The sequence below is a fragment of the Alosa pseudoharengus genome, unplaced genomic scaffold (assembly GCF_046254945.1).
Source record: "Alosa pseudoharengus isolate Yale_2024_CS ecotype anadromous, Long Island Sound unplaced genomic scaffold, YU_APseudo_1.1 YU_APseudo_1.1_scf_16, whole genome shotgun sequence".
NCBI classification, from domain to species: domain Eukaryota; kingdom Metazoa; phylum Chordata; class Actinopteri; order Clupeiformes; family Clupeidae; genus Alosa; species Alosa pseudoharengus.
In genome coordinates this window covers 11,825,179-11,848,247 of record NW_027468630.1, presented here as the reverse complement: position 1 = coordinate 11,848,247, position 23,069 = coordinate 11,825,179, and the positions used below count along the sequence as shown (strand labels likewise).

The window sequence follows — 23,069 nt, the reverse complement described above, 5'->3', positions numbered from 1 at the left end:
TACCATTTGTCATTTGATACCAGGAAAGCTAACAGTTTTCTATTAGGATGTAGATTGTTAACTACCACACTCACGATTTTGTCATAAAAGCTCATGAAACTGGCGCATGAAACTGGGGGACGAACGCATCGCAGAGGGGATGCCAGCATGGATATCTAGGCTACCTCTCAAAATGAAACCGTTCTGTGGGGCGCCTGCCATGTACCTCGCAGTTGCAAACCTATTTGGCAAACCGCCTATTTGCACGAACATTAATAGATACCAGCTCCTCAACTTTACCGATTCAAATCTAGTGACCGCGCTGTCAACTAAAGCAGACATCCATAGACCGGACATAAGGCCATTCAATTTGCATACAGTTTCGATTGCAGATGCAATCTTTAAAGTTAATAGCAACCTCCTCACATTCTTATTTCTGATTTAAAATGCACAACAGTGCATTATAGTGTACAATTTAAATGGGCATTTTAAACCAAGGGCGTAGGTTTGGTCTGCTTTGGTGGGGACACTACCCACTGCCCCCCCCCCCCCCCCCCCCCCCATATATAAAATGATTAAAATGTGCTACTGTCCAACTACTATCCATTATTAAAATGTGCTACTGTCCAACTTGATCTAACTACACTGTGTAGCCTACATAATCTGATTTTAATATGTAGGCTACAGATATGTAGGCTATATTTAACATTTATTTTCTATTTGGTCTGTTATGAAATCATGCCCATTTAAGCACAGCTCAGTTTTAAGAAACTTAAATACTAGTCAGGGGGCCTATGTGGTTTCTGTGGGATTGAAATGTTAATTTTTGGAGAGTGGTTGGACTGTCTTTAGAGGTCATTGAACATGGAGAAAAATGATGTCTCCATTTTTTTAAAGCTGTTTTAACCCTATTTTTGTTAAATTGTATATTTCACTATAATTAACACCATAAATATTGCCTAAATCACTGGCTATGTTGAATAAAGTTCATAAAACATTTATTTTATTATTTTCAACAGTATGATTGTATGTCAGTATTATGATTGTATGTCAAACAATTAGAGATAAGATCGATCAATAACCAATCAGTTTCACCAAATACACATACTCCATTGCTGAAAGATAGCAAAATCACTGAATCACAGATGAGACCTCAAACAACATTTAATTCATTTACATATACACAACATATTAGATCTCACCTCCACAATGTCCTCATCAAAATCTACAACTAGTCTACTAAACCCTATTTGTACTCACCTTCTTAAGACTGGTCTCTCCTTCCTGGATAATGTTTTGCTCTAGATTATAAATAATTCTGTCAGAGCATGTACCGCAGTCGTTTAAGACATCTGTTATTAAGCTCTCCCACAAAAAAACCTAGCCTTGTATCTATACTGGTCCTCCTGGACCTCAGCGCTGCCTTTGACAGCATAGATACTACTTAGGCTTGAAAATTTGATAGGCATCAAAGACTCAGCACTCGCTTGGTTTAGATCATACCTTCCTAACCGTCAACAATTTGTACAGGTCCATAATAAACCATCTACCAAGATTATGGTAAAATATGGAGTGCCTCAAGGCTCAGTACTGGGGCCCCTGTTGTTTAGCAGATGATACATAACTATACCTCTCCATAAAACCTGATGAATTAACCCCGTTAGCCAAACTTGACTCATGTATAAGAGCTATAAAGACATGGATGACGAATAATTTCCTGCTTTTGAACTCAGATAAAACAGAAGTCATGGTTTTAGGTTCAAAAAGATGAGGGATGTCATCCACATTACAGGCTACATATAGTGATCTTCCACTGACCTCATCCACAAGTGTTAAAAACCCGGGAGTTATAATTGACCAGGACCTAGCACTAAGTAATCACATAAAACAGATCACCAAAACTTAATTTTACCATTTAAGGAACATTTCAAAGATAAGGAAGTCCTTCTCCTTACCAGATGCCAAGAAATTTATGTTTTGTCATCTCAAGGATAGACTATTGCAATGCTATTATGCTGGCTGTAATAATACCTGTCTAAAGAGCTTACAGTTTATTCAAAATGCAGCTGCTCACACACACAAAAAATATGAACATATTTTTCCCATCCTAGCATCTTTACACTGGCTACCTGTTAAAAGTAATTGACTTCAAAATATTACTTATAGTTCTTGGTTGGTTGCCTGCATTGAAAGAGGACACCTCATGAAGACGCTCTTTTGTCTGCTTCTGACAGAAGAAGCACTTATCTATGCTGGCAGCAGCTGCTGCTGAACAAGTGTACAACAAGATGCAGTTGCAGGTGTTGCTGCAGGTTTAGAAGATGGTCTACCACGTCTTTTCTGAAGACACTGAGTCCTGCCTGCTTCACATGATTTCTAGTAGCGAATCTTAGCATGCTGCAGATGCTCACTGTTACAGGTGGATTTGTAGCAGTTCCTGTGCCAAACTGCTTTGTTCTCTTGTAAGATAACTGCACTGTAACAATGTAATCGTTGGCTGATCTGTGATGCCCATCTCTATACTCTCTCATGGACAAAAACAAGACATTTGGCTTATGTCTCTAGTGATGGTTTATTCACCAGTCCACACATATCTGCCACTGGATAGTGGATACATAGCCCAAAATCTGTTTCTTTTAGAATATGTGTGCCATCACCTGACTAACAGAAAGACACACCTCAGAATATAACCTAACTAGACTGTGCCACCATGGACTATGAAAATGTGCTTGCTCAAATGTAGAAGGCTAGAAGGTCACTAATATCACCAACCATGAAGAACAGAGCACTATGTGCTTCAGGTTATTCGATATTCTAAATTCTATCACTGCCAGCTATCATCAGCCAACTGTCAATGGTAGTCAGGGATGGATTACTGCATGGGCCTATCGGGCCCAAGCTCAGGGGAGACAAGGAGTCAGGGGGCCCAAGCCATTGCATGGAATCATTGCCTCAATATCAACACATCATATCAACATATAGGCTATGAATCTGATTGAATTAAAGTATTGGCCATCCCCAAAATGCACCAGAATATAGGAAATCACATCAAATACATTTTTAAAAATGTCCCCCGCAAAACAATTAGTGGGTGGCCCTTAATACACCTGGGCCCAGGGGCCTGAAAGTTCATAATCCATCCATGCTGGTAGTGTCTCTCTTTCTCTTTCTCTCTGTTACACACACACACACACCTGTCTGTTTGTCTATCTGATCCTTTAGCCTTTCTTTTCATCACACTTACATAAGCTACGGAAGGCACAGACTTCAGCTGGTACTGTGTAAAAGTCTATTAAGTCTATTATACTTGATTTAACAGAGATCTCTGCACTTTGTGCTCTGAATGGGTGTAGACAAGAACTGACAGAGCAGGCTAGGCCTACACTCAAGCACACTAATAGGCATGAATTGATTGTATTGATATTGAAGTACCGGTATTATTTTTTAGCGGACAATTTCGAGAATTTTAGGCACAATTTCTTGTTAAAGAGATCAATCATCAGCCTAAAAATGTTTTATTATGTTGTATTGTTTATGTGGCCCACTTTTGCACACCTTGTAGGCACCAAACCATATGCTATAATACCAGCAATGTGAGGTTTATGGACAAAACACCATATTTGACCTTTTCTGAATTTGACCTTTGATTTCAAAACCTTTAAAAAAAAATGGAGACATGTTTTTTTTTACTCTTAAGAACCCCTAGAACAAAGATATAATACTCTCCAAAAATTAACATGCGAATCCCACAGGCCTCCAAATTAGACACATAGGCCCCCCTGCTATACATGCATGCTTAGCATTTTGTGAAAAGAAATCATTAAGGCTACATTGACAAACATGAGCTGCCTGTATATTCTCTGATTCTAATATTTACAGATATCTAGGCGATGTAAGCACAGCTCAGTTTTAAGAAATGCAGCCGAAAGACCATGTTGAATTTTGCTATAATTTATTTCAAAACCGGATTACTCTGGAACAGCTAACTATACACGGGAATGCATTACACCTTTGTGTTCGGTAAGGTCTGCTGTTTATTCTGATATATGGTTTGTCATGTGTTGCGTGAAGAGTGTGTAGGCCTACGATATTCCACCGAGATGAATGGATGTGGAGATGGGCGAAGAGAATAATTATTAAATCTCTTGAAGTTATTTTTCTCGCGAACTGTTTATTACAGCAAACAGTGGCTAGCTAGCACCGTTTAAAAGCTGAGAAAAGGCTCTTTCATGTGACACATGTGTGATGAGTAGCCTACTTCTCGAGGAGTTCAACAGAGAAGAATGGGTGAATTTGGACGCACTTCATGCTTGTAGTGAAGTAAGATGCGCTGTATGCTGAGCAGGAGACTGCGGCTCACTGTTAGTTATTATAGGTAACTTCAAATCAGCGCGATTTACCCTTATAGGCTACTGCACATTACAAGATCTGTACGAGATGATCCGCAGCACTGAAGTGAGAAATGATTTAACTCTTTGTGTAGCGCATGTGAGCGCTTTTTCCCCCATTTCAACCTGAATATTGGTGGGGACATTTCAGTCGTAATTTGACATTGGTGGGGACACGTCCTTCGGTCGCCACCCAAATCTACGCCCCTGTTTTAAACACTATTCCTCTCGTTTTCTACCTCGCTAACTCCAAAGTAAAGGCGCATTCTTCCGGCTATTGCGCAAACGCCTCTTGTTCTGATATAACGACTATACAATATAATATAATACAACAATACAATATAACGACTTGAGTTATTTGCTGTTTACATTGGAATTGACGTCCACAGTGTTATGGACCCATTTGTCTGCAACGCAACGTAGCCTACAACATTTCTTTTTAGAAATACAGGAACAGCTTACTATGCTGACGAATGACGACTGCACAACATGAAATTTTCCCTACTCTCGGATGCGCATTAAAACGTATCTTTTCAGTAGTCATTTCCAACTTTTCACGCTGATGGTGCTCAAAATGCAACACAACCGTGTTCAAAGCAGGGATCCTATAGCAATGTATGGTTGGGGGAGGCATAGAAAAGTTGGAGAACCTGTGGCCTAAAACAATATTGGTGGTTGCAGGGTAGATTTGAAGTGAAATGGGTCGCGATGGTCTGTCATTTTTAAAAAGTGGGTCGCCAGAAAAAAAGTTTGGGAAACACTGCCTTAGCTTGCTTGCAAATGCCGTTGTCCATGACCTGGCAGTTTTATGGCAAGCGGTTTTAACATACCTTATGGCAAACCGCCTACACTGGGTAAACTTGAAAGCTTACTATTGTGTGTGCATGCATGGCAAGCTGTTTTAACATTTAAATGTATTGTAACAATCTTGCAAAGTTGTCTCAGAATGGTTTTTATTGGTTATGCACCAAAACACACGAACGAACCCAAACAGGCAACACAAGGGAGATCAATTAAACAAGCACGATACACAAACAGGGTAGTCACATACAATACACGGGGTAAACACATGAGGTACAACATAAAGAAAGACTATACCAGTTAACACATACATGACAAAGTAAACGCCATTACTCACACCAGAACCAACATCAACATTACACACGCACACGCAAAGCATTATGGGAGTACAGTCATAACAGCTAGGCTCAGATCATTACAGTATTATTCATAGGAGCAATGAGATATTGATAGTAAATTGAATATAACAGTTCAATTTCATGTTCAAATTTGTCTCATCAATAAAAAAGCAATTCATGCTTTAGACCATTTTAATTTAAAACATTTTAAAAACAAAGTACCGGTTCAGGCACCGTTTCGGAACCGGCACCGTTTTAAAGGTTATGTAGCGTCGGCGCATAAAGACTGTGTTAGCGTTCTCTAGCGAAAGGCATGCTGGGACACGAGGGTGAACAATCTGGGGGTTTATGTCGTATTTCCCCTAAGTTAGAAGTGTAAAGTTGGTGTTTTTATCGTAACCTGTTTCCCTTTTTAGTTATCCCTCATGTGTGTTCCTTTTCGTGTGGGGGGCTGGACCTCCCCTGTTGGTGTAGTATGTGTGTTTCCCTGTGTGTATTGTAATCTGTCTGAGTCCCTGCCCTCGTTCGTGAGCCAATAAAGCTGCCATTGAACAACGTTGGTGTCGTGTGCATTAAACGTTACATTGGTGTCAGAAGCGACTTTCGAACATGGCCTCAGCCCAGCGAGAGAAGCGGGGAGCGGAAGACCATACCACTGGGTGGAGGCCCACGCAAGAGGATCCAGGGAGAGCCCTTGTAAGGGCTACTAAAAAGCTCGGGGCCTTCTATCGCTACAGCCGACGGAGGAGTGGAGCTATCGTCTGGAGCTGCCTGCAGCCATGGGAGAAGTTCTTGCCGGAAGAGGGGCCTGAAGAAGCGTTCGCGGAGAAGACGACGCTGGCCTGGGCGCTGACTCCGCTGCGAGCCGCGACGCGTGAGCAGAGCCGAGGGAGTGCGGCGAGGAAGAGGTTCCTAGACGATGGACGGTTGGCGGAGCCGCTGAGGGCAGCGAACTCACGACGGTGGGGCAGCTTCGTCAGAAAGGCCCTCTAGAGTGTGACTGTTTTTGTGTGTTTTAACTTTTGGGTGCGTGTGAGGGGCACCGTGCAGTGCTAGGTGCTAGTTCTAGTTGGCCTGTTGGCCGGCGCCTTTAAAAAAAAAAAAAAAAAAAAAAAAAAAAAAAAGTTCGTTGTGTGGAGTTCGATAGCACGACCATCTCGGGGGTCGTGCCTTCGCCGAGGCCGCGAAGGAGTGGAACGGGCCGGGAACAGAGCAGTGCGGCTCTGCGAGATGGCAACACGAGGAGGGACGCCGAAGACGGTAGCTGCAGCGGGAGAGCTCAGCGCGGTCCGGTTGCTGTGGAGTCGGTGCCTGTCTGTCCTGGTCGGCGACTCGACGGAGCGGAGTGGCGTTGGTGCAGCTTCATCTGGCCCCCCTCGAACCCCGGTGCTTGGTACAGTGTCGACGGTTGTAAGGCCACCTAGGGCCCCGTCTGGAGAGGAGGAGTGCCGTGGTGACACGCCGCGGAAAGTGCAGCCTGAGGGCGGCTGCTGAGAGGGAGCTGGTGACGAGCGGGTCGGCCACGTGGCTGCTAGCACGCCCGAACTGGATTGCTAGCAGCGTGGCGCAGCTGTGTCTGAGTCCCTGCCCTCGTTCGTGAGCCAATAAAGCTGCCATTGAACAACGTTGGTGTCGTGTGCATTAAACGTTACAGTATCGATTTAGCACCGGTATCGGATAAAACCCAAACGATACCCAACCCTACAAATGAGAGAAAATGTAGAAAATTCCACAGACAGGGGGTGCTATTGAACCCTCTCACCGTCTCTGAAAGCACCGCTCAACAGGTAGATCTATAGATAGGCTAAACTCATTTTTCAGGCATCTGACCGACCGGGTTGACACTTCAGCGTGAGAAATCGGGGGTGTGGCGTGTGAGTGTGTGAAACTAATCAAATGCGTGTGTCTCACGGCCAATGCGTGAGAGTTGTCATGTACGCATGCTAAATTCGACATCCAAACAGTATTCTAACGTTAGCCTTGAGATACTGACTTACTGCATAACTTAACTTAGGGACTGTTCGAGTGCTTCAATCAAATGTTGCATGACCCCTGCCTGCTAGAACATTTTCAACGACCCTCCAGCAGCATTTTCAAAAAAGACATGATCCTCCCCGGCCATTTGTCGATACCTTCCGCCCACACTTTTAAGTGCTATGAACACACATCGCCTAGAGACTACCGTTCTAAAATCAACCTCTGCTTTCTGATCTTACACATCACACTTCACCAAGATGGTGGCCATTTCAGTAGATTTATTCACTAACATTGTTGTGGAAACACAATAAGCATGGAAATCTAAATGCACTTCCTGCAACTGCAGCCTGGCTACTTAAATAAGTTACTGTAGCCTAAGTATTCACATGAAATAAAACAATAAAACATTGAGACCATTCAACAAAGCACACTTGGTAATAACAAATTCAACACATGAACTTGTTGCTATGGACTCGTCTCTAGGCTTCCTCAGTCATTGTAAAGCTGCCGAAGCTGAACATTATCCAAAACTTAATTTCTTAGACGAGCGTCAATTTGGGAGCTTGCTACACTCCTTCCTTCTCAAATGACTTGAAAACGTTTGCACAATTTCACAAATAATCACAGGGACCGAAAAATACCTAACATGCCAACTTTTTCCGGGTTTATCATTTGAACTTTTCCTCGCTGTCTTGCCGTTTTAATATTTTCCCGTAGAATATCCCATACTGTACTCTCATAACATTAGTCCTGCATTCTGGCCTGTCTCTGTGTTGTCCTTTTGTTACCCTTTGCCCTTCCAGTGAAACAGATGTATTCAAATCATCGTTTTGCTTGCTTGAATGCGAACTCAGAGTGATGTTAACCTAGGCCTATTTAAGTTAACGACGTGGTTGTCGTGAGAGCAAGATTCATTGGCGCTTGCAGTGTTCGGCCGTTCTACGTGCGCACCTACCAGGCTACTCAGCTAGTAGACAAAGAATTCCCCCTGTATATTCACTCCAAGTTGGCCTACCATAACTTACCAACACTGTATAATACAATACTGACCATAAACTGGCTATTTATATGACCAACGTATTTGTTCAACTTTATGAAGCAGAATTACGCACTGCTACTTGGAACGTAACACATTTTTGTTGGCAGGAGAGAGAGCGATTAACAAATTGCACTTGTTGCTGGTTACCAATAAATAGGGCCTACTATATATTTTTTTGCAAACAACAAAAACAGAAAGGATGGAGACAGCAAAGCTAGAGATGGGCAGGAACAAGGTCAATTGGTAGAAATGCTTGTCAAAACGTTAGGAGCTGGATGTGTGGATGAATGAAGCACAAGTATGCTTTATGTTAAGCATGCACACTGTTTAAAGTTAGGCTACACGGTAAACCAAAGTTAAATTTAGCTTTTTTAGGGCTGGATAAAGTTGACCAAATGGATATAGGCTGTTACAGGCGTGAATAAAGTAGGCTACTTTGTTGCTCCAACCCGTCTTTTGCGTGAGAAACCCGGGAAATCTCCCTTATTTTCATTGTTCAATGTTGACAGAGCTATGGAAAGAGAACTTTATATGGCGACAGAAATCAACAGAGGTGGGACCAAGTCACTGTTTGGCAAGTCACAAGTAAGTCCCAAGTCTTAGCAGTCAAGTCCAAGTCAAGTCCCAAGTAAAGACAGAGAAGGGCAAGTCGAGTCCAAGTCCAAGTCACCTCAAAGCCAAGTCGAGTCCAAGTCCAAGTCCCAACCTTTTTCAAGTCCTGAACAAGTCATCAGGTACTCTTCACTTAATAATGCCATTATTAGACTATCGATCATAATTTTAAGACATCAATCTAATCTACAGTATGTTTTTTATAAATACAGAATAAAATATGTTCAATGGTTCTGTCTTGAAATCTTTTACGATATATGCATGTGCATAATCGGGTAATGGGTAATCTGTACAAAACGGATAGCTACAAGACACTCAGCACAGCAGCAAATATATTTTTTTTTTTCCAAATTGTGGCGTCCACTGTAAGGATGAATAATAATTTGACTGATGGCATTTCACTGTGTTAGGCCACAGATTTGCCTGCAAACAATTTATTAGGCTGTCTGCCAGTGGCGACTCATAAGGGAAGCCAAGGTCATGGTTAATGATTACAATAAATGGTGACGAGAAGAATCGTCACATAGGCTACATTAGTAAATTGCTGCAGTTAAATATTTTACGCTTTTATTAGGGCTGTCAAACGATTAAAAAAATAACTAATTCATCTCATATTTTGAAATGAATTAATCTAGATTAATTGCGATTAAAAAGTACATTTTTTCCCTAAAGACTAAGCTTCTTATATGCCATATTAAATACAGCATAAATCACTTTTATTACTGAGTAACCACAAAGGTAATAAAAGTAAAACACTTCTATATTATTTAAAGGATAATAATGACAAAGTAATTTTGTTTTAAAGCATTCATTTCTTAAATACTATACATGTGATGCTGTTTAACTCATTTGTAAAAGGTGCACTGTCACTTTAAGCCCATTGTGTGCCACTGTCCACACGTTCTCCTAATGATCTTTTTTTACCAGCTCCATTCAAATATAGCTATGGCTAGTCCACAAACTCTAACATTGTTGGTGCCACATGTATAGCACAATATTAACAATGATAAGCATGATATTAATTTGGCACAAACAGCTTTCTTTCCTTTGGAAATAAAAGCATGTAATGACATGATGCTTGCTAGACATTTTCTGTTTGTAATTAAAAGTGAATTATAAGCTTGGTATAGCCAGTAGCCACCTAGCTACGTGGAATGCGTTTCAATCGGCATAATATCATGTGCTAATGATAATATCACGTAAACGAATTATTGAAGACTCACAGTTCCATTACACAAAGGCAAAGACAACTCTTCATATACTTGTCCATTTTCCAAATCACAGTGAGTGCAGCCTATGTCAAAGTGCCCTGGCTCTCACAGTTTATAACAGTAGTGAGTACCGGATAAATCTGCAATTTCCTCTAATCTCGTCTTTGTTTCCTTCACGATTTCCCTTCATAGGCCTACGTTTCTCTCCCTTTCTTGCGCGCTGAGACGCGTTCTCAATTAAATGGAGTAGGCTAGCATATGTTCAAGTTGGATCTTAATGGAGAGGACCCGAAACGTATCATCTTTATGTAACATGCTGTTGATACATTTTGACATTGTAAACGTTCTCTAACAAGAATGCAAATCAGTTTGCAGTAAAGCTAATATTGATTTAATATTGGTCCTTCCTCTGTCTCTTGGTGCCCTACACACAGTGCGTGATGCGTGTGGTGGTAACAGCAGCACTGATCACTGTGCTCTTCCTGTTTGTGTCCACTATGTGTTTTGTTTTTCTCGTTGCGAGGTGAAAGCATCTCTGGGGTGACTGGCGAGACTTTTTTGACTCGAGACATGTCAAGTCATTACAAGTCAAAGAGGCAAAGTCCGAGTCAAGTCTCGAGTGAATAGTATTCAAGTCCAAGTCGAGTCGCAAGTCATGCCGAATTTTATCAAGTCGAGTCTGAAGTCATTAAAATCATGACTCGAGTCTGACTCGAGTCCAAGTCATGTGACTCGAGTCCACATGTCTGGAAATCAACAATCAAACAAGCCACTTTGATTTTTTGCGGTTTTCAATACAAACGATGGGTGACCCCCCTCCTAGACAAAAAAAGTTAGGTGACCCTCCCCTCAACAAAGAATAAAAAGACATGACCCTCCCCTATTTTCCTCCGGTGGCCCCGTTTGTAACGAACAGTCCCTTAGTTTAGTCTCTTCAATGTAGCCTACTATGTTGTGATAAGACCTTAGCAGAGTTCACTTAAATGCAGCTGCGATGCTAAGCGGATTTAATAGCAATTTAGCCAGATCTTCTATGCAATGCTTCTATGTGGCAACAACAATCGTGAATATTTTGTTAAATGCACATGCAGAGGAGGGGCAGCAGGCTACGAGAGAGAGCGGGGCGGGGTAAGGAAAGGCTGGGTGCGTAAATAGCGCAGCTCAATGGCAATGCAAGGATTTGATTTTATATTTAATTAAATTTAAATTAAATTAAATTAAACATAGAATATTAATATGTGGCGGCCGATTTTGATTTAATGGCGCACCGCCACAGATTAGTGAATGTATGGGAAACACTGCATAATGTACTAGGCCTACATGTTCATTGTGTGCAATTGTGCACCAGCCTGCACAGCGACAACAAAGAGAGAAGCGCTGGCTGCACGCGCACGTCACTTGCACGCGCATGCGCAAACGCGCCCGCGCGCGTCGCGGTCAGGGGGAGGGGGGGCCTTTTTTGATATTGTGCACAGGGGCCCATATTTGTTTAATCCGTCCCTGCTTTAGGGGCAGGATTGTATTCGAGACAGCCCTTTGAGTTTTATTTTGAGACATGCGTTTCTTGGAGCAGCATACTGGTAGGCCTTCAAAAGCATGACATTTTCGGTTTAGTTTGATATTTAATTTACTTTTGGACTGTTTGATTATATTGTTAAATGTTGGGACTGATGGGCACTGAAATCTGGGGAGGTATTTGATGATCACTATTACGTATGTAGTTGAAATAGTGTTGGGATTTCAAACAAACCTTTCATGCGTTCATTGAAGGTCCGCAGTGCTATAATGGAAGCCTTATTGCGTAGCCAAGTAGCCTATATATTGAGTTATTTTTAAATTATGCATGATTTACTTTTTATTAATTTCGTAGGCTGGCTTTATTTTGTTATATAGAAGTATCTAAATAACCTGTTAAAATGTACCAGAATTCAGGAAATTGCATCTAGTCCAAAAACATTTTTCTGGGGGAGGACCCCCATACCCCCCGCTAAAATGTCCCACCCACTTTCAGAATGCCTTCGACGCCCATGGTCCTAGTAGTAGGTTAGATCCCTTTGATACCAATGTTAATTTAACTCTGGGACCCTGGTCCCAGGGATGGATTACTGCACGGGCCTTCCGGGCCCAGACCCATGGGTCCAAGGTGTCAGGGGGCCCTGAAGCCCAAGCCTTTGCTTGGAATCATTCAATTCTGGGGGAAGACCCCCAAACCCCCTTCCACATATGCGACAATTAGTGGGGAGCCCTTAATACATGTGGGCCCAGGGGCCCGAAAGTTCATAATCCGTCCATGCCTGGTCCTGAATGAGCCAAACAAAAATTTCCGCAGCAAAATTTGGGTTGGACCCACCAAATCTCACTCCAAGGTTTTTTGAAAAGTTGGCAGCCCTGTGCGTAGCCTACTTACAGCTGCTTGTTTCGTTGAAGGGCTCATTTTATTGACTGACACTGAATGTTTACAAAATCCCGATGTAAATGGAAAAGTGTTTTCCAAAGTGCTTGTCCCAAGGAGAAGTACACCCTTTATTTTAACTATGTAGAAAACGTTATGAATTGCATCCACACATCAGCAGCCTTTTAACTGTGTTAGCCTACTCACGAACGCCTTATGTGAGGCACTCAATTAGACCTATACACTACCAAGACGATCTTAATACCCCCCCGTTGTCCAAGTCACCTACCGCCACAAATTTAATCCAATTCTGTGGGAAACACTGTATGCAAATGTGTTGAACTAGCTGTCATAACTAGTTGTCATAGTCTGCATGTGACCTGACAGACGGGAATGTCAGGATGTATGAAAGGTGTACAGTGGTGCACAGCTCTGACCAAAGGGTGTTTTATGGTATATTGGTCATTTTTCATTTGCACAATGCTGTAAAAGCCTTGGTTTTCTTTAGTCACAATGTCTGTCAACAGTAAAAACTTTGAAACATATCCACTCTTTTGCAATCAACCCCCTCCACACACAATAATGTGTAACTTTGTAGTTTTGAAATAGAAAATAGTGCTGCCTTGTGCATTGTTCATTAGAAAATACTTACAGAGTAAACTGTCATAGGCAGGCCTTGCATGGGATAATGTTGACGTGAGTCAGACAGAAGACTGGTCAGTCAGAATTGAAGAAGACTGGTCAGAAAAAAAATTATCAGGGGAGAAACCCCCGAATCCCTGTTTAGCCTACAGTATATCAATGTCTGACCTGATGATTTTGATGAAATTGGTTCCAACGTCCCTGTCGCTAGATGTTTTTGTCCTTGCACAAAACAGACAGGTTGTTTTTCCGAATGACAACGTAACAACATTCTACGTAAACATTCTACGTAAATGTGATCTTAAGAGGCTAGCCGGGAGGAGCTACAACAGAGGGCAACTCATCCCGGACAGACAGGCTACAGTCTGCCTGACGTGACTCGCAGGAGATATCGCGGAATTTTTTTTGCAATAAATACAGCAGAACTTTCATTCTTACTCATTAAAATGAGCATGATGACTGACGAAATAAATTCTTATGATGTAGTTTAAATAAACCACTGTTGTCGTACAGTTAACAGGCCTGCATTGTAGCACATAAATTCAATATCAAGTGTTTTCCCTATATGTGTGTCTATCTATTTAGCCAACAGCAGAAAATAGCAGAATATCCAAACGTTTTCAGTAGGCAAGCCTACCATTGTTGCAGAAATCACGTATAAGAAGGTATCCCTTCGATTTCTGTTTATTTTCGCTCCCGTCAAAATAGTCATGAGGAGATTCCTCCCAAATGGCCCTATCACGTTTTTGAACTGCCGTCATGAGGGCGTGTTTCAGCTCGTGCAGCTCGTGGAAGGCAACTGCAAGATCTGTCTGCAGGCTAAGACTCCCGCGATATTTTAAGGTCATGTGACATGGTGTCACGGTGGTAAGTCCCTCCCCGGCTGACAGAAGTCGGACAGAATTTCTAACCAGCAAGCATTGCGTCCATCCCAGTATGCATTGTGTTCAACCCAGCATGCATCACATCAAGTCAGATCTGCACAGATCTGCCGCAAGTCGAACTCGCCTATTCTCTGTCTGCACAGATCTGCCTCAAGTCGAACACGCCTCACTCTCGAGAAACTGCAGGAACTGCACGCAAGCGTTGTGCGCATGCCCAAATGCTGAGGCGCACTAACCAGGAAGTTGGTTTCTCATGGGAATGGGACGAATGGGAGTATCTCATGTTTGACTGCCCTGTTTGATTGGAGGTGATGAACCTGTTTGAGAGCATTTGTGGTAGAGTTTCTTGTTTTTTAGCTCTTTTAGTTGTTTTAATCGCCGCCGCTTTACAGGTTTTAGAAAATTCAGAATCCATTGACGTTTCAAGGTAAGCTTACCGACGCTGACAACACAGCAGCTACAATCTTTGAGTTTAGCATCTGGTGGAGAGACATGGGACTAGAGGTTAATCACTAGTTTGTCTTTTACCAACGTTTGCTACAATCTAACCGCTGTAAAATAACCTAATAAATGTATCCAAATGTGTTCAATTTTTATCAAAGATTCTTTCCCGGTCGGTCGGACTCATTAGGCGTGTTCGATTTGAGGCAGATCTGACTTGGTCTGGCTTTCTACGTAAACGATACTTCAGATATGGAGCTAAATTTGTCTCAATAATATTTGTATATGCGCAGAGGGGGATCCACAAATATTTCTTGATTTGCATGTGTGTTTTGATATCTACAAATAAAAAAATCATATTTGTAACTCGTATATTGATTTTTACAAATATAGATGTGCATTTGTAAATAAAATGCCATTTGTAAAACTGAAAATTTCATTTATGAAATGTGATTCTGCATTTGTGGATCACCAGCACACGCATTCTTCGCTTTCCAAAGTTACTGTTTTTGAGACTTTCTTCACATGAAAGTCACACAAATCCACACATAAATAGGCCTACTTTAATTCACCGGTGTTCCAGTTTAGATGGTGAGCAGGTTAACTTGTGATATTTGCATAAAATCCGTGAATATTCAACAAGACCCTGCCTACTTGTTAACAACGCTTTGCTCTGCTTCCGCCCTTCCAGTGCTGGAGATTCACAATTTCACAAGCCTGCAGTGCACGACAGAATATGAAGCAAAATCTTGCCGAAAACATGCGGGAATCGCTATGTAGCCTATAATGCATGTCTGCTTAAGCATCCACACAAAATGTTGTGCAAACAGGAAATGTGTCAAAGTAAATCAGCGAAGGTTTTGTTGGGTTTCGAACATGAGTCTCACTGAGGCAAAATGTTCTTAGTAGTAAGCACTACCACCACTACGCCACAGAGAGCAACACTTGTTATTAGTCTATTAGACTACTAGCTTACTAGCTATCCTGATGTCCATGTTAACTGGTGATAGCCTATAACATGAGCAAACACAGCGAATGCATGCCTTGAATAATGCAGATTAATTTTGCCTCAGTAATTTTGCATCACAAACAGTAACAAATGACCCCATCAGACGTTGCTCGTTTTTTGTGCAGAAAGCAAAAATTATGAAGATCACTTGGGCCTCGAACTGCTCACTAAAATAGCAAGCTAGCAGCAATAGTCCACACTGCTAACCAATTGCACCACTGGTTATTTTGTATCTATGCAATAGCATGATGTTCCTATTAAATGAATGTAGGTCTATGTTGTCTTGTGACAGCTTATTTGTCAATTGATCAAGATATTCATTATAGCAAACATCTAGGCTAAGTGAATGTTTTGCAACAGGCTGCTGAACGAGCAGTAAGTAGGCTAAACTATTTTCTAATTTAGGCTACGTGGGAATCTGAAACAGCAACATCTGTCATCAAACTCTCTAGCTACATCAAAGTTTTGTAATATATGCTACCATGATAACCATTTTGTGTCGTCAAATTAGGACCAACAAATTAAATAATATTTAACTCGGAAAAAATAAGTTTCATGTGTTCACTTCAAATCATTAGACAGCTCACTGCATAACTTCACCGAGACATGACACTAAGTTATGATAATTTTTGCACATGACTGACGTATTTCATATTATTAACCCCCAAAACGGAATAAAGTGTTAGTGGGACATGCCAGTTTGTTGTACATCAGTTTTGGTATGTGAGGCAAAGATGAACCTATTTTGTTGTTTTGAGGCTTGCATATGCCCATGTTAAATTGTGATGGCACCAGTTAACATGGGCATATATTTCTCACTTATGTTAACCTGTGTTAACTTTGACTAACAGTTCAATATATACATAGAAATCTGGCATCAATTTCAGCGGCTCTTAGTGTAGTGGTATAGGCAATGTAGAAGCTCATCCAATCAACTTTCTTGTCCATGCGTGGTTCGAATCCCAGCTAGATCGCTAGTTTTATTTTTTTTCCATTCATTCAGTATGTGTCATATTTGTGGATAATGCTTAAACGGACATGTATTAGACATACACTGGTGATGTTTTCAGCGATATCCGTTATATTGTCTCACTTGCAAACACTTCGTGAAAATGTAGCCTAATATAAACCTGCACTATTGGAGGCAGAGCAGATTAAGAAGTAGGCAGGGTCTTGTTGAATATTCACTGATTTTATGCAAATATCACCTGTTAAACTGCTCACCATCTAAACTGGAACACCGGCACACAGAAATCGCAATCCAGTAGATGGTGACATCCACAAATATTTCTTGACTTGCATTGGTGTTTTGACATCCACAAATAAAAAAATAATATTTGTAACTTGTAAATTGGTTTTCACAATTGTAGATGTGTATTTGTAAAACTGAAAATTGCCTTTGTGAAATCTAATTTTGCATTTGTGGATCACCAGCACACACAGTTTTCGTTTTCGCATTTGTGGATCAGCATTTGTGGATCACGTGTTTTTGAGACAAACTTTGCGCAGAGAAGCCACCCAGATCCACAAGTAGCCTGCTGACACTTTCTAATCCAGTAGATGGCAGTGTTGTTCTATGGGACTCATAACCAAAGATTCTTTGCTCATAACACACAGAGCTAGCGAACCTAGTTCTTAAATCTAACAAGTTATGCCTTTTACAACAAGCTTTTTGATGGAAAAGTGGTGTTTAATTTCCATAATCTTTGTTTAGTAAACGCATAAAACCTTCAGTTTGCAAGCGAAATCAAGAATTACGATCTTTGAGTTTGTTTATAGTTACCTAGCAACCTTTCACACTGTCAGTAGGCTAGCCTACCATTGTTGAAGAAATCACGTATAAGAAGGTATCCCTTCGATTTCTGTTTATTTTCGCATATTCCAACATAAGGAAGCACCATGAGACTCCCGTCAAAATCGTCATGAGGACATTCCTCCCAAATGGCCCTATCACGTCTTTGAACTGAGGTCATGAGGGCGTGTTTTAGCTCGTGCAGCTCGTGGAAGGCAACTGCAAGATCTGTCTGCAGGCTATCCTAGCGTTCATGGGCTTCGGAAAAACCTTTCTCCGAGTGAAAACATCATCATTCCGCGTCATTCACGTCACTTAATGTGTGAGTCAGAGGTCGGAAACTGGGGCTAGATTTTGCTAACAGAGTTGCCCAGTTAGGGGCTCGTCATCACTTTTGTCGTCACGTTGTAGTTCGTTTGTAGTCCATGTGGCCTTTCATGTCCAACAGTTTTAATGTGAACTTGGGAATTTGCCCTTTTTATCACTTGAAAAGCTGCATATCTTTCTTTCACGAGCATCTTACACTATATTTTAAGCAAATACAGTTGTTTGTTTAGGATTAGTGAGTGTATGTTTTAACCTTTGTTGTGGCATCCGTGTTTGTCACACATGCGATGGCAAAGCACACACTTGCTGTCGGAAAAACAAAGTAGCCATGGGGGCGGTCCTTGTCATGCCGAGGTGCTCTGAATGCACCCTAAGACTCCCGCGATATTTTAAGGTCATGTGACATGGTGTCACGGTGGTAAGTCCCTCCCCGGCTGACAGAAGTCGGACAGAATTTCTAACCAGCAAGCATTGCGTCCATCCCAGTATGCATTGTGTTCAACCCAGCATACATCACATCAAGTCAGATCTGCACAGATCTGCCTCAAGTCGAACACGCCTAATACTTTTGGTGATGTGATGACATCGCCTCTGACGTGTGCTGACTTGTAATTATCCCAGACTTGTTGTGATGAGAAGAAAGATGATCTGGATCTGGAAATATCGGAATCCATGCGCCTTTTCCCTGATTTTTCCTGTTTCCCATGGTTAAATTGTTTCTGAGTGTTAAAATATGCATATGACACCTAAATGTGACTACTTTGGTTTTGATTTCCAGCATGGACCTGAAAACATTAGATGAAACCTACAGGGGGAAAAATAAAAGCTGTTTTATTCTTGGTGCCTCTGGGGAATCAGGAAAAGCGCTGCTCAAAGAAATTGTGGAAAGAAAACTATTCTCCAGAATCACACTCATCGGTAGACGACAGCTCACATTTGAAGATAAAGCCTTTGAGAATGTGGTAATGTAAAGGCCCATCCATAACATTATATGCATTATTCCAAAAAATGATTGTAGTTTCATTGGACCTCCATATCTTCTTGCACAGGCTCAGGAGGTTGTTGACTTTGATAAGTTGGATGACTATGCTGCAGCATTTCAAGGCCACGATGTGGGATATTGTTGCTTGGGAACAACCAAAGCTAAAGCTGGAACAGTGAGTTTGTCATTTCATTTTTATGTGTGATTTTGAAAGTTTTTGAATTATGTATTTGTATTGTATTTGCCGACAAAATACAGTTTGATGCCATGTGGGGTACATAAACCGACTTTGTAGTACCCCCAATAGCACTCTTTGTAGTACCCCCAATAGCACTCTTTGTAGTACCCCAATAGCACTCTTTGTAGTAACCCCAATAGCACTCTTTGTAGTACCCCCAATAGCACTCTTTTTGCACTTTGTTCTGAATCTGGAGCCTTATATAAAATCAGTGGGGATACAGTAAAAGCGCTTACTGGTCAAGTTATACTGACTGAGAACATGTTTGTCTCCCCTACTATAAAGTTTGGTCAGGCTAGGAATACTACCTTTGAAAATATTAATGCCCAAACGTGGCTTCAAAGACATTTTTGAGTGTGTAAAAATCAAAAGGAAAATAATATGAACACATTGAAATTGAACAAAGAACATTTCAGAAGTGTTAGTTTTGGGGCCTAAACATTATGTAGACAAACTTTGAGCAAAATCTGAGATGGTGCAGCAAACATTTTCCTGGATTATGTCTGATTTGACACAGAATGACTCCTATGTGAAAGTAATCTATGTAATGTTTCAGGAAGGTTTCATTCGGGTAGACCACGACTACGTTCTCAAATCAGCAGAGCTCGCTAAGGCAGGAGGCTGCTCCCATTTCAATCTTGAGTCGTCGAAAGGCGCAGACAAAACAAGTGGCTTCCTATACCTCAAAGTCAAGGTCTGTTTCTCACCATTTACATCCAAAATTACTTCAATCATAAAACAGACATTACTCCTATTTTTTACTTTAATATTGAGTATTTTAACAGATTTTTACCTTCTAGAAATAGTATTCCCCATTGTACATTAAGGCTGTGTCCCAAACGGAAACAATCCTACCTTCTAAGCCAGTGTTTTTCAACCACTGTGCCGGGGCACACTAGTGTGCCGTGAGAGATCATCAGGTGTGCCGCAGAAAATTACCCAAATGTCACTCACTGGTCCAGAAAAGCAACTGTTGCATCAAAGAATTTATAACCACATGCTCTCATTGATTGTATGATTGGACTATTTGTGGTATGCAGGCATTGTACAACGGGGGCCCCATATCCAGTATTCACAGAATCATCACATATCCAGTTCATAACAACAATTAAATTAGATATAGTCACCAAAAAATGAAACAGAGGGCGCTTGTTTTATTGAGCAGGTCTTGCATAGAAGCCATAATAAGGCCATATCTGTGTATTATTTGAATTTTTAGGCTATGGTATGTTTATTTTTTCTTCACACAGGATGTTAGTGTGCCGTGGCACAAAAAAAAGGTTGAAAAACACTGTTCTAAGCAGAGGTGTAAAGCGCTGTGGACACTAGCACCGACATGAGTGCGGCGAACTTCGCTTTCGACATTTGATTGCTTAGACCCCATTATTATCAATACAACATCACACACCAGCGTCAAACTCTGCCGCCACCTGCACTGATGTGCGGGGTTGTATTGATAATAATGTTGTCAAAGTAATCGAATGTCGAAAGTGGAGTGCGCTGCACTCATGTCGGCGCCGGTCTCTGCAATGCTTAAAAGTCCGACTTCAGAAAGTAAAAGTCCTGCCACATTTTTGTTCCAACCATTCACTTAATCAGCTGATTGTAATTAGCACAAATCTTAAGCCAGGTAAATCAGCTAGTTTGTGAAATCACCTGTTCTAAGCGCACAGGTAAAACCAATACATGGCAGGACTTTTACTTTCTGAAGTTTTACATCTCTGCTTCTAAAGTAGCATTTGGTGGCAACAAGGCATTAAGGCATGCCTCAATCAAATATTTGTATGAAATTCTGCTTTCTAAGATACCTTTGTTGTACCGAAGGCAGCTAACATGTATTCTTCAACTAACAAATCTTTAGAACCTCTCATCTTCAACTCTGATCCACTGATTAAATCAGTTGTCGATTCGGTAACCTGGCAACGGTGTTATATCTTGCTAGGCTGTCTGAAACAAAGTTCATAGCTGGCACCTTGATGCCTGCTATGGCAAGTGATTTGTTAGACAGTTGAAGGCATTGAGGCAGCAGGCAGCAGCCTTCCGTTTCGGACACAGCCTTAGTCACAAACCATAGGACACATGAGGGGAAATTACCCAGAATGATAAGTTTACTGTTTATGTTGTGTAGGTGCACAGGTGTCTAGGGATGTAACGGTATGAAAATTTAACATCACGGTTATAGGGAAGAAAATTATCACGGTTTTCGGTATTATCGTGGTATTTTTGTGTTGTGTTCAATATGTTCAGAAAGCACTGATAGGCCTACACAAGCTGAAATAGTTTCAAAAAGTGTCCCGTTCACTTTTTTTTTCTTGGTCATGTTTAATTGGCTATGTGCTTATAGCTTAATTTATCCTACCACGACTTGGAGTTTGCCATTTCTGTTATTTGGATCCAATGAGTGAGACCAAAGTAAGTGTTAGAAATAAAACTTTAGGCTACTGTATTCTCCTGATAAAGTGAGTGGAATGGAATTAATGTGGACGTGAACATAAAAAGACGCAGAGTGGCTACATGATAGGCTACAGTGCACGTTTTGCGGTGAAAATGTTCCGCCTTTTATAAGCAGGTGTAGCCTAATCCGAATCACAGTTAAAACCATCAATTACACAACAGAATCAATAAGGTACCAGTTTTGTTTCATTGTACCAGGCCTACTGTATGTCAAAAGCAGGCTCGGATGAAGCTAGGAAGGATTAAACACACGGTTTCCACACTGCGGTAATCAACCGTGATAATTATGATATTTGAAATGAAAACGATAATTGTTATCGTCAACATTTTTATCGCGGTTTACCATTATACCGGTAATCGTTACATCCCTACAGGTGTCTAACCTTTCATGATTGTTACAGGTGGAATGTGTTTGATGTCTGTTGCTGAGGGATATTATCACCACTGTTCTGGAAATAATAGCATAAATAATGTACTTTTGAACCTAATGGCTAAGGTGGATGCATTTCCTTATATCTGGGTGTTGAAATTTGTTTGTTTGTTTGTTTGTTTCAACAGGGACAGGTAGAGGCTGATATTGAGCAATTGGACTTTGAGCGCTATTCCATCTACCGACCTGCGTAAGTTAGCTTACTCACTCCCATTTATCAAGCTTCTTAGAGATACAACTATGTGGACTATAGTAGTGTTTGGGTGAATAGACTTGATTTGATAAAGGAATATATTCTATGCATTTGATCATACCTGACAATATTGACCTTCATGGTTATACTCTATTCCACCCTAGCGAATAATTTTCTGCACATTGAATGTTTCCACAGAGTTCTCCTGGTGGACAGACAGGAGAGCAGACCAGCAGAATGGATGGCAAGGAAGTTTCTTGGTGCGTTCTCTAGTGCGTTTCCGACAGCAATGTCCATTCCTATCACTTCCGTAGCCAGAGCCATGTTGGCCAATACTGTTATCCAGGGAGAGAAGAAAGTAGAAATCCTGGAGAACAAGGCAATATATGACCTTGGGAAACTGGGGGTGAAATGAAAAAAGTTGTTGTATTTATATACAGTTAAACTTTAAAAAAAAAAAAATATATATATATAACATCTGTGCCTGATCAAGGCCTGATATGCACTTTTTATGTTGTTGAAAGGGAATATAAATATATTTATATGTGATGATTTCACTCCATCGCACTTCAAAGGCTTTCTCTTATAATAGTATAAGGGAAAAGATGAATATATTGCCATGTCATTAATAATTTGACTACCACTGTTTGCATATATATATATATAATATACATTGCCACTAATCTTACATGGCAGCTAAACCTTGGATAATACAAGACATTGGTATGTTACCTGCATTTTCATTTGGTTAATAAAGACTTTGTAATACTACACCACTGCTGTAACTTTTGCTCTGAGTTCATGCATTCAGTATTTATTTCTGCTTTACTGCAAGACATCTCGTGCTGCTATTATGTTGTTGCTACTCTCTTAGAGATGCAATCATAAAATTATCATCATATTACAGCAGTGCCCAGCAGGTACATGAACCATCTCCCCC

At 41.0% G+C, this 23,069-nt stretch overlaps 1 protein-coding gene across 2 annotated transcripts; it reads left to right on the top strand.

Annotated features, from left to right (window-relative positions):
- The first annotated feature begins 14,485 nt into the window (after window positions 1–14,485).
- Window positions 14,486–22,900, top strand: htatip2 (HIV-1 Tat interactive protein 2). Of its 2 annotated transcripts, none has more exons than XM_076287014.1 (6): window positions 14,486–14,690; window positions 18,611–18,794; window positions 18,882–18,989; window positions 19,609–19,746; window positions 22,065–22,126; window positions 22,328–22,900. In XM_076287014.1, the coding sequence occupies exons 1-6, from the start codon at window positions 14,575–14,577 to the stop codon at window positions 22,542–22,544; spliced, it is 825 nt and encodes a 274-aa protein (XP_076143129.1). In that variant the 5' UTR covers window positions 14,486–14,574; the 3' UTR covers window positions 22,545–22,900. The 2 variants fall into 2 exon arrangements, with proteins under 2 accessions (XP_076143129.1, XP_076143130.1); XM_076287015.1 differs by having other exon boundaries at window positions 14,496–14,571.
- The last annotated feature ends 169 nt before the right edge of the window (window positions 22,901–23,069 follow it).

Excerpts from the sequence above, each read along its gene's own strand:
- htatip2 (XM_076287014.1), top strand. The coding sequence starts at position 14,575 with ATGAACCTGTTTGAGAGCATTTGTGGTAGAGTTTCTTGTTTTTTAGCT. Across the intron at positions 14,691-18,610 it reads GAATCCATTGACGTTTCAAG|CATGGACCTGAAAACATTAG; the intron begins GTAAGCTTACCG and ends TTTGATTTCCAG. Across the intron at positions 18,990-19,608 it reads CCAAAGCTAAAGCTGGAACA|GAAGGTTTCATTCGGGTAGA; the intron begins GTGAGTTTGTCA and ends GTAATGTTTCAG.